The sequence below is a fragment of the Chaetodon trifascialis genome, chromosome 11 (genome assembly GCF_039877785.1).
Source record: "Chaetodon trifascialis isolate fChaTrf1 chromosome 11, fChaTrf1.hap1, whole genome shotgun sequence".
In the NCBI taxonomy this organism is placed as follows: domain Eukaryota; kingdom Metazoa; phylum Chordata; class Actinopteri; order Chaetodontiformes; family Chaetodontidae; genus Chaetodon; species Chaetodon trifascialis.
In genome coordinates, this window is record NC_092066.1 from 23,771,242 (window position 1) to 23,788,026 (window position 16,785).

Below are 16,785 nucleotides of genomic sequence, written 5' to 3' on the forward strand. Positions count from 1 at the left end.
CAGCAAGAGGCCAAGATCCCTGTGTGTGTGTGTGTGTGTGTGTGTGTGTGTGTGTGTGTGTGTGTGTGTGTGTGTGTGTGTGTGTGTGTGTGTGTGTGTGTGTGTGTGTGTGTGTGTGTGTGTGTGTGTGTGTGTGTGTGTGTGTGTGTGTGTGTGTGTGTGTGTAGAAGGGGAAAAGGACAGAAGTAGGGTAATCTGTAAGGATAAGCAGAGCTGCCCTCCTTCCTGTCGAGCTGTATGTGTTTTGTTTTGGAAACTTGCACCTTAGCACATGCTGAGCCAGCCTGCTGGCTGTGCACGTATTCTGTGGGCCTCAGGAGAAGGGTGGGAAAGCGTCAAATTATGCATTTGTCGCCCAAATGAGTCTCTCTGTGTATTTGCGTGTGTGCTGGTTTGTAGCATGACGTTACATTGGCAAACAAAGCGCTCTCACTATACATGATCATCATATGAAGAGACCATGTTCGGTCAGGCTGTGTCTCACACACAGCCAAGTACATCCAGTCATTTTTCATTACCTGTAGCAACAAAACAAGCTTTGATGCCTAAAGGTCATTGAGACTCCGGCTGCAGGTACATCCAAAGAACTGGTCCCCATAGAAGATAGAGAGCTTTGCTACAACCTCTGTTCCAAAAAGGTTGGGACACTGTGTAAAATGGAAATAAAACAGAAGCCGTCTCGATCAGCAGTCTCTATCAGCTCTAGCTGGCTCACACTTCTTGAATTTATCACTTGTGATTGGGTGTTTTACAATAACATTATTCTATGAGAAATGTGACAAAAATTGTGCCATTGTAAATGTATACCAAATACTGGAGTTAACGGTCATCCACTAACCATGGAGACGAAGTCAACACTTCTCTTTGTGCCCCAGTCCGGTTCAGCTGAGAAGGTGTGAAGAGTTATTGATCCTGTTTTTACTCACTCCAAACCCTCAAGTCTTCACTCTCTTACTTTGGTTGCAGGCAGCAACGATGGCCGTGGTGTAATTTATTAATAACAAGGGCATAGTTCCTGTCTCTACCAAGGGCAATAAGGACACTGCTTACAATGAAAATGTTAAATGATATCATAACCCCTAATATTACTGCTGCATGTTTGTCTGCTAACATATGGTAATTGCTAAAGACTCCCACTCTTTTTTAGCAGAAAAAACACTTTGTGTCTGCAACATCAAAATGTTTCTCTCAAGAAGAAAGCATCTTTGGACTGAGCACAAACGCTTCCACAGAGCATGTCAACCAGACAGCAGCCAAGAGTTTGTTTTTGTCGTTTGGCCAACTGATGTAATTAACAGTAATTAGCTACGGCTGAGTAAACTTGCCAGTGACACTCGTGTAGTGAAATCAACAGTGACATAAAACCTTCATCTTTCAAATTACAGCTTCCTAAGACCTTGTCAACAATCTAAGTCATATCAAACCACAATTTTGATATAAAAGTATTAACTTATAGGCTCCTGGTTCAGTCTGTGTGTGTGACTTCTGTCTGCGTCTGTCTATTTCAGTGACAAGGACATTAAAAGCAGTGATGTTCACATGGAAACAATAGAATATTAATAGTTTGGTTTATACAATGATTGGCTGTTTATGTAATTCCCTGTCTGACTGGTTGTCTGTTTCCCACACAGCATGTTGGGAAGCGTGGAGTGAACATGGGTCCCTTGTGGAGAAGCGATATTAGAAAGAAACATGAGTCCTGACTTGGGATTTAGCTTCTGCTCTACTGATGTGTGCATTTGCATTTGTGTGAAAAGAAGCTGTTTTTCTTGGTTGTGAAGAAAAATATTGCGAGGACAGAAGAGCTGATGGGAATGTTATCTGAAATAAGTGAGGCCCTGAGCAGTAGACTTGACATATTTAAAAACTCCTCTCTGTCTGCTCTACCTGCTGAGCGCTGAATCTCTCAGGTTACAGCTCCAAACACTTTAGTATTGATCCTGAGTCCTCTCCTCTGGTTATAGCTTTGTTTTTATAGCCAGTCAATGAAAACACAATGATTTGTTATTACTACACAGCCTCGTGGCGCATTGTATATGTGTATCTGCAGGATTCTCTTTGTGTCTGGGTAAAAAAAAAAAGTTTCTGTGGTCCGTACATCAGGAGTATCTGGACAACGCTAACACTGCCCTTTACTCTGATGCTCTAAATGTAAATGTAGAATGGCAGGCACTCTTCAGGATGAGAGTCATCTTACTGCCTTTCAGTTTATTTCTTTGTGCATCTTTGCTGTGTCTTTGCTCTGTGTTGTGCTGTTTGTAGTTTGTGTTGTTGTTTATGTCGTTGTAGTGGCTGCACCAGGGAAGCAGAGAGCATAGGCTGGCTCTGTGGGCTATAGCATGACCTTGACTTGCTCTGCTGTTTACTGCAGAAGCCTGCTCCGCTGCTCTTTGCCTGGTTTGCAGGCAGGCTGGCACACAGTGAGGCCATTGTGGTCTTGTGCTCTGGTGGCATTCTGAAACACTGACTGACTGACCGCTCTGCTATCTAACTCTTGAGCGAGAGCGGATGAAAGAGGGCAACTGTCCTACTAGTACTAACTGAGACTGAATAACTGTTGTCTGCTCGCCCTCTCTACAGCAGAGACAAGCTGCAGCATACACTGCAGATTTACTAACAGAGAGCATGAAGGAGACTGACTGGCTGCATCATCAGCACTCCATTATTAAAGGATGGAGGTAAAGCGAGAAAGGAAGAATGATAGAAATGCATCAGTGCAGCAATACATACATTGTTGTCAGAAAAATTGGCAACAAGAATAAAATGTGCAGCTCTGGTGTAATGTGTTTGCTCAGACCATCCTGTAAAGGTCAGCTTGTTATGAAGTATGCATTTGTATTAGAAAACTATGTGCAGTGTGCTAAGTACAGTCGTCCAACTATAGCTTCCATGAGGCAAGTGACCTTTGCATCTCAGACTGCCTCCACACTAAGGCAGGAAAATCTGAAGATGCTGCCGAAGTTCCCTGTCCTCATGCCAGAGCATGATCAAAAACATTGCTGAATCTTTTCCTCTTCCATTTTTAGTGAAGCTGATGGCAAAATTGTGTGTCACAGCCATCATCTGACACAAACACAGTGTCTTCAGACAGTGATCAGATGAACTTCTTCAACTGTGTTTGTGGGTGCATCATATCTTATAGGATTGGGTAATATGGAAAGTCCTCTATCACAGCAGATGTCATTTCACATGTAGTATCTGTCATTTTAGATTTCTTTGAAAATCAATTGAAAAAGCGTGGATAGAATAACCAGACAGAAATGTCTGTTTCCAGCCAGCCAGGTCAGCACTTGACAAATCAAGCTGCTTCATGAAACTGAAGCAAACATCATAAAAGCTCTGGCCTGCTTTGTGAATTGCAACAGTCCAATTAAACCTGAGGTTTTAAAGGCAGAGCTGAAATCTCTGACAAATCCATATGATCTCATGGTGTATCAGTCGTGTTTCCAAAGCATCTAGCATCTATATTGTGGCTACATTTAACAGATGTTTCATTTTTCATTTTGTTTATTTCCAGCCATGAATTTCACACTGTCAGACTTGGCTTTTTGATAATGGTTGGCTACCAGTTTAGTGTTTTGGATGGGAGGGTGCTGTACTGTTTATTTAAAGAGCAGGTTGTTTGACTGGTTAACCCAGGTTCAGACTCTGCGTCCACCGTCCTCCACCCTGTTTAACTGTCCATGAATGAGACGCTTCCCATTTCCTCCTTTCATGTTCGCCCTTGTAGTGGTGTCCCAGTACAAGCTTTTCCTCCGAGAAGTGACTCTTCAGCCTTGTGTAGGCTTGGGATTGTCCCAACAGCCCTGGGGTTGGAATGATAATTGTTGACTTTATTGTGGAATTAAACACTGTAATCATTTGTTTAATATAAACAATGTTACTGAGTGATTTATTGTGACCAAGCACAGAAATTGTGATTTGAATACAGTTTGGAATGAATCTTTGATGGCGCTAATATTTATACAACAGGAAACTTTTCATATTTTAATTCCTCCCTGTCAAGATGGTTTGCCTCAGACTGAAATTGCTGCCACTGCTGTAGTAACATTTCCTGTTATTACTTAACAAATCCAGAGAATGACAACAAAAGACAGCTCATTGTTATGACACACATGTATTCAATAGGATCTATAAGGCTATGTAGATGCATATAGATGTGTGGAGGCATTTGACATTATGTAATAAGCCTCACACTAATGGGCTTCTAATTGGCACTCGCCTTTTTAACCTTGCAGAGATGTTTTTAGAAGATTTAATATTACAGTGGATTGAACATTTCATAATTTCTCTTCTGTATCTGCAGGCTTTCAAAGAGATGCTGTATGCTGCTCAGGACCAGGCCCCATCTATTGAAGGTATTCCACCCACCCACCCACACACACACACACACACACACACACACACACACACACACACACACACACACACCACCCACCCACCCACCCACCCACCCACACACACACACACACACACACACACACACACACACATCATCATCATCACTTGTGGGGACATTGCATGGATTTACATTCATTTCCTGGAGACTTACCCTAACCCTAACCATAACCCTAACCATAACCACTATTTGCCTATTCCTAACCATAAACCTAACCTAACCTTACCTAACCTGTAACCCTATCCTCAGTCTTCACCCTAAAATGTAATGATTTAACTTGTGGGGACCTGTATTTTATCCCTCACATGTGACTGTGTGCCCCTACATGTGACTGTGTAAACAGATTTTTGTCCTCACAACTTGAGTAATACATGGGCACACACACACACACACACACACACACACACACACACACACACACACACACACACACACACACACACACACACACACACAGAGTAAGATTTACTCCATTATTGGGTGGCTGATGGCCTCTGAGCACATAGCATAAGGAGCTGCTGTTGTGGTTGGAAACAGGAAGTTGCAAAGGACAAGGAAATGAGCATGTGTGCGTTCTTTTAATGTTCTCTCTTAAAGGACCATACCAGTGATTTTGCACAGTCAGCTCGGTAAATCTGTGTGCTAACAATGTACATTACGTACGCCCATTTCTCAACTCTTGGAATTGGCACTGTAATTTTAAATGCAACTTTCCTGCCTTCCAGGAGCTTTAGTGCAAAATCAAAATGAACTTCCAGAGCCATGAAACTTGCTCAACATGGGTAATGCATCATAATGAAACACATGTCCTCACTGGTTTTGCTTCAACATGTTTAATTTTAGAGTATTAAAAGTATTAGAGTGAGTGGAATGATCTGTAGATTTCCTGGTGGTGCATTCATGTGCTGGAGTAAAGGTCAGACAGTAGAGTTTGGCCATTCAGCTGCCACATACAATTGCATTAATAAGCTGTACTGTTGTGTGGTGACTCAACAGGGAATACTAATAATTATCAGACATGAAAGTTGTAAGAATTTGGTCATCACTTTGATGATTGGTGAATTTTAAGGTGTACGTTTTAAATTTGAATCTTAAAATGATTCAGGAAATGTTCCAAAGCTATGGCTGCATGTGTCAGGGCAGGCACGCTCAGCCTTTTGTCCACTTCTTGACTTGGACAATAATGAATGCAGTAATTTCAAAATGCTGTTCTATGGGCTGTAAGAATCAGCAGGACAGGTGCCCTTAGTATGTCATCTCCCTTATGACGTGAATACCTGATTCAAATTATTATACAAAATTTGTGCCAAACACACATTAAAGTACACATTACCATTAGAGCTGCAGCGATCAGGATCGAATAAGAAACACTTTTACTTTAATAAAGAGCAATTGTGAATGTACAAAGAGAAATAAACAACTGATTTGTTTCCTTTTTCGAAAAATCAGCATTTTTATTGCTTAGATCTGCATATTTGTCTGTCACAACTGAAACCATTCAGTGGGCTTCAGGGCCATACACCACTCTGGATTTGAAAGAAACCACTTTCCCAAATGCAAAAACAAATAAATAAGAAATAATAGAATTAGTTTAAAAAAGGTACACATACAAACCAAAACTGAGGTATGCATTAAAATAATAATAATAATAATGATACATAAACATAGCCTTTAATTTGTGCATCATTAACTTTCAGAACTGCAAGTTTTAAGTAGGTTTGCAGCTCATGAATAACAGAACTCTTTACTGTCTTCCTAGAAGCTTTGTGGCATTTTGAGGAAGCAAAAACAAGTTAACAGGAATACTTATTTGCTTATATTTACTTCTATGCTTTTTATTAAGTCAGTATGTAATGAACATTTTTTCATTACATATTTTTTGTAATCGAGATACTTGAGGAATCGTTTCAGTCCTGATTAGCATGGAGTTCTGCACCAGAAGGTGGACAATGGACCTGGCAGAGAAAATGTCAGTCCTTTTTGCTGTCAAGATTGGCATGTGCAGTTCTTTACCTCCAGCTCCTCAATTACTTTTTATGTTGGGCTACCTCATCCTGCATTATTGCTTAATTATGTGTCTTTGTAAAAATACACTAACAACAGCCACAGTATGACCAAAGTCTAAGGCATCAAAGAGTCTTAAAATGTCTTCAAACCAGTTATCAGAGGCCTTATTTTTCATCATGTAATGACAGGCCTCGTTGTGCCCCTGCACTGCCCGTCTTGAAGCAACACAAAACAGCGTAACTAGCACAGAATGTCTTTTCCTGGTATCTTTCCTTTCATCTTATTTTGACAAAATTGAGTTTCACCACTTAAAGGACTTATTTTCAGTCAGACATACAGTATGATGTAACAGAACATGAACGTCGGAACAAATCACAGAACAATGTCATGTTTTTGCCAAAGCATCAAAACAGACACAAGTCAGCCTGGCAAACATGCCAAGCCCCACAATGCACTGTAATTGGCTTCACTTGGTGATCTGCAGGCTGCCTGGTGATATGATGGCAGGTGTTGTGCAGTGTCTGTTATTAGTTTTAGTTTTCAAGACAGGGTCATCGTGAGACCACCTCCTCTCCCCCAGAGAGCGCTGTCAGCGTGCAGTTCTCCAGCTGAACTGGTCAGCAGCTACCGCCCCGTAAATCACACTATGTTTTGAAGCCATAGGTTGATGACTACTGAAGTTTGAATATTTGCTCGCTCCCATGGCAGCACACAGAATCAGACCGCTAGAAAATGAATTAAATGTCCTGATTTTGTGCCATTTGTAGAGCAGTACCCATCAGGTGTTGCACAGCACCGGGACAGCAGAACATACAGCATTCCCATTACTCCACTGCTCAGTGAAACGCTTCATTGATGATGTGTCATGACTGTTAAGAATTTGATTGATCAAGAATGAATTAACTGACAGCGGGGAATGTTGTTTTGCATCCCCATCACATCAGATCCATCGGTTTATGTTTACATGTGTTTATGGTTGTTTTCAGTGGCTGGGCCTGTTCTGCATGTTCATTCAGTTAGAGGCTATGTTAGTAATTGTGATCAGCGTGACGCAGCATGGTATTAACAGTTCTGTATGTGACCAAACAGCTCAGTTAGAGGTGTTGGTTACTTTGATGACATGTCTGCTGCTGCTCTTCATCTAACCCATTCACATCTTGTGAAATTGATTCACAGTTTTATAGTCAAGGATTCAGTCAGTTTTCATCAGGTTTAAAGCCTCTACTTGTAGAATTGGATTTTTTTTCACTTTGGCAGCCATCACCATGGCAGACCATGATGGACGCCCAATGACACCTTATATGGCACCTTATATCTTAAGCCATTAATCAAATGATCAGTGCTGGTAGATTTTAGTGGTTGTTGATGTTATTTCTTTAGTAAGTGTTGATTGAAGTGTGATGAAGTCATGGATTCTGAGGTATAGGTCACATTTAACCCATGACACTCACACACAGTATCACTTAACTTTCCTGACCTGTGAGGATTATGTAACTATCTCTACTTTTTCTTTGCACTGAGCGACTGTCATTTGACAAGCATAAATTGTATTGACTAACTATCTTACAGGATAGCCTCTGTGATTAGGAAGGTGTTTATTTGCTGTCCGTTTTTCTCAAATGATGATTATATTGTCCATGTAAACAGCTCTCATCATAATGTTTATTAAGCTCTATTCATAGTGTCCCGGTGACCTTCTATAGTATTTTTGCAATCTGCACACACATTGCTATCATTAAATTACACATCACAGACTTCACAGCAAATTACAATCATTTGTTCCTCAAACCTGTGTTTTGTGACCAGCTAACCTGTTCACTCTTGGCTTAGGATGCTTACAACATGCTGAAGTAGAATCTTAAAAATCCTGGAAAAAGTTAAAAGGAGGTTGCATTTAGTGTTGGAAGTAAACTCCAGAAGACTTTCTGGTCAGAAAGTTTGCAAGTGCTGGAAAGCTCATTTCCAACGGAAGGACGGTGCTGAGATGCATCACCTGGACCCTGAAATAGACAACCTGACATTCCTGACATTTTTAGCCATGCTAACTATGGGATGGATTGCCATGAAATGTATGCATAGAAATTCATGGTCCCCAAAGGGTGACTCCTCCAGACTTTGGTGATTCCCTGGCACCTCTAGTGCCAATGTGAAGTTGACATTTGTGCTTTTGATTAAAATGGCTCAACAGCTGTTAAACTGATTGCCATTGCATTCGGCAAAGACATTAATGTCCCCATTCATGATGAATTGAAAAAAACTTTGATTATCCCCTGACTTTGTTTTATGACCTGCAGTACTAATAACATAGTCATTGGCCACTTTCTATTTATTGCTAATAAGTAAATGGTAGCATGTTAACTCACTTAGCTAAGATGATGAATATGGTAGTGTTGTCCGTGTGCTGCTGTGCTATCATTAGCATTTAGCTCAAAGTACCCCTGTGCCTTGGTATCCCGTTGGTATGGGTTATTGACTGACTCATTTGCAGTCTGACCTGTGTCCAACATTATCCCTATATATGGTTCTGTGTTACAGTGCATGCACAAGTCTGCAGTCATGTGCTACCTGCTGGGATGTGTGATTCACAGGTTGTTCCATCCTCATCATCTGACAAATGAATAAACCCACCCAGCTGTTTGTGCTCACACTGACTGTCATTGTGTTGAATTTTTTCCCCCTTCAGTTTATTTTAAGAATTTTTCTCTGACTTGACTCAGAGGTACAGCTGACAACAATAACATCTCAAAAATGATTAATGGTATGTACAGTCCTCTGTAAGTGTACTCAAATACCAACTCTCTCCAAGAAATGAGATTTTCTTTAACAAAATGATTGACATTGGTGTAACTGCTTCAGTTGTACGGTTTCATTCCAAAATTCTGAAACTAGTTCTGCACTTGGACAACGCTTCCTGCTTAAGCTGTCTAATAACAAAGTGTTGCATAAATCTGCAAAAAGCGCACTTTCATCATTTTTTTCCACAGTGTACAAAATCTCAAATGTCCATCAGCTCTCACATCATAAACAGTATAAATGTACATAAACAGACTGATTTGGGAGACAAAGGAATTTGAGATAAGAGAACAGAATTTAGAGATATTAGGCATCATAGCTTCACGTGGAAACAAAGGCTTGTCCTATCAGTTTCCACCTGTCCCTCCACCTTGTACCATGGCCCCTTAATGATCTGTCTTTTTCTTTTGCTCACTGTTTTTCCATCACTGTCTGTCTCTCCATGTTTGTCTACCTTCCCCATGTGACTGACTATCAGCTGCTCTGTTCGACAGAATTATGTAACTTTGGTTTTTAGCAGCAGTATCAGTCAGTGCTTATAAAACAATGGAATGCAGAGTGACCTCAAAATCCATTGAAATGTCCTGTGGTCATAGTGGGAGCATTTTCGAGGTGAGAGAGAACATTTTTTGACAAACTTTGAGGTAAACATCAGTATATATCAGCAGTGTTTTGACATCCACTGCACTCACTCTTAGTTTCATTTACTGGGCTTTGGAGTTGTAATATCTATCATTGACTGGCATACAGTTTGGCAAGAACAAGTCAGAGAAAATTTACAACTGTGTAACATCACATTTAAAGTATACACAGGATTTTAAGTTGCCTGTCCAGTCAGACTACTGTTAAACTGAGTAACTGTTAAATGACACCAAAATGGTTCATATTTCTCTGCAGATGGTTTGCTCTGCTGTTATGCTACGCTAACACTTCATTTTGAACTATGCTGATGTGTAATATAAAATAGAATGACAGGATATCCAATTGTTTTCCCCTTTGGATTTTACTGAAAGATGTTTGTTTGTGAAGGTACAGAGAAGGGCTGTTCCTCATGACTAATTTCCCTGATGTTTAAATGGAAATTCAAACTTGGATCAGCTTCCCAGCTCTGAACACTACAAGTGAACCCCTCAAAAACATTTATTGTTGGTGATTTAAGCAGCCCTTTAATGTACAACGGCCAGAAACCACCAAACACCGGAGCCATTGTGTAAGTGGACATTGAACAAAATGCCCCTTTCATTGCTTTGGAGCTAGCTATGCTAAAGCATATGCTGTTAGCTTCTACACCAACATCTTAAAAGCAGAATGAACCCTCAAGCGAGTTGTCTGTTGCATTTATAACAGTTCCTGCCTTAATGACTTTTGATTCATGATGGAATCGTGATATCCAGCATGAGCCTGAGGTAGCCAGCCAGAAGCAAATGGGTTACAGCAAGGCAAGTACAGTAATGTAAAGCTAAAAACAAACAAAAGAATTACCACAGTTAAAAAAGTATCCATGTTTTCATGCACGAAAAGGCTTAAAATGAACCCTGTAAGCATGCTGGTTGTTTACTATAAAGGAGTTCTTTAAACAGCATTTGCACAGGAATGATGCTCTTTCAAGTGTTCTGATCCATATAAGCAGTTGATCAGTGTAACTGTGATAACTATAACCACCTAGTGTTTCTGGTACAGTCTAATGAGGGCAACATCGTTTCATCAACTAGTCGACTAATCGTGCACACGTGGTATGACTTGGAAGTAAAGTCAATGGTGGAAATAATGGGTCAACCTGGGCTTTCTGTTCTTTCTGTTTCTGTAGTGATTATGAATGTGGGACTGCTCTCATAGATTAGAGCCTGTAAGCAGAGGGTTCAACATTTCTGTCAACCACTCTGCATTAGGACGACAATGTCACCTCAATCAACATCACCATTGATTGCCCCATTTAGCCCAGTAACCATTGATAGATAATCTCATTAATTAAATACACGTGTTCACAAGATTCTCTGTCTTATTAATTGCTTGTCCTGAAAGTAAACACTAACAGATTTTATTCCTTTATTTTTTATTTTAATTCCTTTATGGCTCTTTTTATTGACTTTTTTTTCCATCAGCAGTATGTTTCAGGGTAATGAAACAGCTCTTATGTAAGGCTGCTGTCAGAAATGAGCTGCCTCGGTCTTCAGCCTGTGGTCAGGGAGCTCAGGGGAGACTCCGGGGTGAAGTTGTTGCTAACTTCAGGTCTAACCTCATCGTTCTGTTCAACTGCTGCTAAACACAACTCAGGAACTCTGCTTGGTTGTCGAGGAGCTGTAGAACTTGTTTTGTGACAGACTCGCTCATACTGAACATTCACTGTCACATTCACAGTTTGCTGCTAACCCGACGTCCGGCTCACCTGCCCGCTCTGCTGCACACACACACACACACCACACTGAATGCTTCCATAGAGGCTGCTATATACTCCATTACATTTAGCTTAGCTTTGACCTGTATTGTGCTGACTTAAGACAAAGTGCTCACATGACTAATGTGACCTCTTTTTTTTGTATACCAGCTCGTTCTCATTTGCGTGATCTGACACACAGGGTGAATTACATTATTTAAAACTAAAGCTCACTCAACTCATTAAATGAACCCACACAGAAAACTCTAACTGGTTGTTCGACTTGTGTAGTTTGATTCTTTGATGTACTTAAGGGATAGCCCTTAGCCTGAGTGAAAGAGGTCATTTATCAAAAATATGGATATGACTTAGGCTGGTTAGACAGTCATAATGTCTGTTTTATGTTCCTTTTTAATTAATTTCCCACACTTCTTTATGTTTTTAATTTGTCTTTTGGTTTTAGTGGCATCATGGTACTTTTTTAGTTTCAGTATTTATTCAGCCAAGTTGTAGAATTTGTCCCTCCACTTCAACACAATGAAGGTGAATGATTGTGTTGTTTAAGGCATTGAAAAAATGATAAAAAATCATTTCTCCTTATCATCCACAGACCTCGCTGTAGACACTATTCACCGGAGCTACTCTGTAATGAAGGAATAGCTCCTGATACAATGGTCACAGCTTGTTTTATGTGTTATCCGCAGTGATTGGACTCTGGAAAGAACGTTAGAGAGAAATGTTTTAAATGTTATTTTTGAATGCTCTGAGCACCTCAAACTAAATTCCACGCACGTCCTTTATATTGAGGTGGATGGAGAAATCTTAGAGAAAGATAACTCAAACCTGAGCCTCGTCTGATCTTTAAATGACATGTAATACTGTGCCCTCCCTCTAACTACTGTTGGAGAGCCTTTGAGCAAAACACAGCGCACTGATGGCTGTTGGCACACCTCTGCACTGGGCTTCCAAGTGTGAATGTGTGTAACTGTGTAAGAGTAAGCATGGTGTTGCTGAAAAATAGAGCTGAAAAAACATCAATTGTCAAATGGAAAGTATAGCCCTTTACACAGAGACAGACATGTCATAATGATAATAATGATAATAATCATGATGACATGAGCCGAGACACAGAGAGAAAAGAGCAGAATAAGGCCAAAAAGGGATAAGGAGATTACTGTAGTCTGACTGTGGTGGCTGTTTGTGTGTTTGTGCACTGGTGAGAGAGGTGGAGAAAGAGAGGGGGGAGGGAGTGGTTGGGACACTCCAATTTAGTTAATTTGGTGTCTTGTCTAAAAGCAGCCAGTCTGAAACACAGTGAATCACTGAGTCTGCAGAGTCTGACTCAAAACCACCTGCCGGGCTGTTGTTTGGTTGTTGTTGACGTGACAGCGGGTACAAGTTAGTGGTTGGACACACAGGTTCTTCCATGTCCACTATTCAATTAAAGTTTACCAGAATCTGGCCCAGCGTGAGGTCTTAAATAGGCCAGTTGAGATCAAAAATGATGGAAATTACAGGACACTGTTCTGGTGAAACTATAAAAAAGCGTTTGACTCAATGAGAGGAACAGGAATTAAACATGGTTTTTGAGATACGAGTAAATATAATGTCGATATCAACATTATTCTCCAAAACAACAAACTGAAGCCGCTCAAACCAGCCGCTGTCATGTCACTTGTTACGGACATTTTTGAAAACATTCAGAAATAGTGATGGAAAACTTGGTCCTGTGCGATTTTCATAAGAATGCTCACTGATTGTAATTTGTCTTATTTGTCTAATCAGCTTACAGATTTTCAGTTGTTTTGAATGACAGCAACGGGTTATAGTGAATGGCTGTCTGAAAACGAGTGACTGTGCTGCTGTCTGTCCTTCAGGGTCCAGAACAGGACCATGACTGTGCTGTTCCCTCTTTTCTTAACCATTGTCATGATAATTGCTTGGTGATGAATTTTCAATATATGCGAGATAACGTCACAGAGAAGAGAGCATTAATATTGTCAGCTCTTTTGTTTCTGCTCACATCAGTCGTTGAAGAAATGTGGTAAATCATTGGTCATCAGTCCAAAACAGTGGTCCTAGATCACAGTGGGATGCTTCCACCAGCAGCCCGTTTGCAGCTTTGATGACCAGAGGATGGCCTGCAGCAAAGCTGTGACAGCATCAGAAATTTAAGACTGAGTTTTCACAATGTGACGGTTGCTACGACCCACATCCACATACCAGCCAATGACGGAGGCAAATGAAAAAGACGTTGGCCAAAGCTTGTTTATTATTATGCTGCAAATTCAAAACATGAGAGCGGTGCAGATGGATGATGGGAACTGATGATGAGCTCCTGCTCTCTTATACTTTGTCTGTTCACATTGAGTGATTCCATTCAACATGCATTCATTGCACAATCTGATGTGCCTAAACCTGATATACACATACAGTCATGACAAGCAATTAACTTATATAATCCTTGTTGTCACGCAGTCTAAGGTCTTGTCTACACATATACAGGTATTTCTGAAAGTGAATGTATTCCGTCAATCTGTTTAAAAACAAATTCTTGTCCACTGACCTTTGCTTGATACTAAAACAGGCATGCTGGATCTGTAGGTGGTGATGCAGAATAGCAGAAGAACATACTAAGCGTGCATTGGCAGTGTAGTTTCCCTTTGGCAGTAGTAACTTGAAAACACAAACAATAAGAGCCAATTATTACCGTAACTCACTCATAGTTACTTGACACCTATTTCTTCACCTCTATTTAAGCACTTTCTGGCACAGAGCCTGGCAGTGCTGACCAAATGTAAACAAACCAGTAGTCCATCCATTGTTGTTGTTGTTTCAGGCATAGGCTCATCACACAAAGCAGCAGTGGGTATGTGCAAATTGAGGTGTTGATGTCATCATTTCACAAAGGCTCCATTTTACAAATACACACATATACAAAAATTTGAAAGGCGTTTTCAGAAATCAGTGACCTAAACAAGACAAATTTTAAGACTTTACAGTGCTGTTCTGCTAAGTGGGGCAATAGGAGGTCAGAGCTCATCTTAACTGTGGAAGAGGAATGTTGTATTTCATGTCAGTGGACCTGTGAGGCTGTGATTGGTCAGGATCAAAGGGAAGCCTGTCACATCACCTGGCCATTATGTATGGCCTTATTGCTTTGTGTGTATGTATTATTTCTGTAGAAATCTTTGTTTATTTATAGATGTATGATGGCCTTTAATTTCTTTACCGTTGCCACACATTCACATGTATTTAGTGTTTTTGCCAAATATTTTTTTTTATATGATTGCAAAAGATTTTGGAGGAGTCAAGAGGGGCTGACTTTATAGAGAGTCGTCATCATCTCAACACTGTATTTATGCAGATGTAGTCAAGGCATTTTAGTAGTGTTGCATAGAGTTCCTTATGAAAAGCAGCATGTCAACTGTGTAAAACTTGTAATGTATATAAATGAGAAGAGTTACAGAGTCTCAAGCATATCAGTCTCAATAAATTAAAACTGAAAAGATGGTGGTTGAAACTTGAAGTTCATGGAAAACAACGGAGAATCCAGCAGCTTCTGAAAACTATCCAGCAGCTTCTGAAAACTGCTGTGCAGGCAGCTTGGCCTGCTGCTGTCTCACTGCTCCATCTGCTGGTCAGAGCAGGACAGTGCAGAACCTGGCTGCACAAAACATGGGATTTTACATTCACATACTCAGTCCTCTGTCTACACTTGTCCTTATTCTGCCTTTGCTGTCCTCTCTTCACCTTCCCTGTCTGCCCTCCTGTTCATTTTCTACCTACATCCCTGTCCATTAAGGTGGGTTAATCAGTGATGTCAGACAAATGGTGTTCACTCCGTTGTTTGAGGTTCACTAATCATAACAATTCTTATCTTCTTGCAGTCACAGATGAAGATACAGTTAAGAGGTACTATGCCAAGTTTGAGGAGAAATTCTTCCAGACCTGTGAAAAAGAACTGGCTAAGATCAACACCTTCTACTCTGGTAATGATACAACTAATGCCAGTGCGCGCACACACACACACACACATGCGCACACACACATGCGCACACACACATGCGCACACACACACACACACACACACACACACACACACACACACACACACACACATAGTCACATACATTAGAGCTGAAAATCATTCATTCAGATGTAGCTCTGACAGTGTGGTGCTCATTATCCTGCAGTGGTTTTCGGTCTCTAAAATCATCTTCATCTCCTTCCTGCTCTCTAGAAAAGCTGGCTGAAGCTCAGCGGCGATTCGCCACGCTGCAGAACGAGCTGCAGTCATCTTTGGATGCCCAGAGGGAGAGCTGGGCTAATGGGCGGGGCCTGAGGAGGAGGAAGACAGTGTTCGCCCTGTCGCAGCAGGAGCGATGCAAACACAGAAACATAAAGGACCTGCAGCTGGCCTTCTCTGAGTTCTACCTCAGCCTCATACTGCTGCAGAACTATCAGGTGCACATTCACAAGCACCAATGTCATCTCAACAGTAGGCAAACAAAGAAACACAGCTTGATTAAATAATCCAGTCTCCTCATGAAGACATTTTTGTTCTTTCTTTGTCTTTATTTAAAGATTTATCAGCAGCTCTGCAGTTCCACTCAGCTCTTTAGCCTTTTATTTTAAGCTCACTGTTTTAGTATGCCTGCAACTTAACTGTTTTGCTGCTCTTTCACTGGTCTACTGTGGAAAAAACCTCCAAAACCCACTTTACACTACCTGCCCAGCACCAGAAGACAAAACTGGTGAACATAGTGGAGCATTTAGCAGCTGAAGAGCCAGATCCCTCAGGAGTTGGTGGAGCTAGAGCAACTACTACTACTACTTCCATGCCTCCGTATGCATGCTGATGTTGCTCTCTATCTGCTAGATGTGTACATACACAACTGTTGGCTATATTGTTGCTTTATAATATGTCAGATGTTGTGTTTATAGCTTGTTCCAGTGCTTTCAGTAGCCAAAGCAACAGATCAATGAAAAGAGCCTTTAGTAATGAGTAGAATCATCCTCATTAGGATGTGATTATGATTATTTGTGTAGATCAAACCACTATTATCTCAGTCAATGCTGAACAGGTTATACTGCACACTCACTGTGCATTTTTACCTGCTTTACCAAACTGCTGTAGGACATGTGGAGCCTCTCATCCTCTTAAGCCAGGCATGTCCAAACTATTCCACAAAGGGCTGTGTGGCTGCAG

At 40.8% G+C, this 16,785-nt stretch overlaps 1 protein-coding gene across 1 annotated transcript in view; it reads left to right on the forward strand.

Moving 5' to 3' along the window:
- Nucleotides 1-16,785, forward strand: part of LOC139338519 (xenotropic and polytropic retrovirus receptor 1 homolog) — a 41,176-nt gene that overhangs the window by 13,177 nt on the left and 11,214 nt on the right. Inside the window, exons 2-4 of the mRNA XM_070973603.1 lie at nt 4,307-4,358; nt 15,464-15,565; nt 15,817-16,040. Coding sequence (XP_070829704.1) covers nt 4,307-4,358; nt 15,464-15,565; nt 15,817-16,040 — 378 coding nt within the window. The remainder of the gene's footprint in view (nt 1-4,306; nt 4,359-15,463; nt 15,566-15,816; nt 16,041-16,785) is intronic.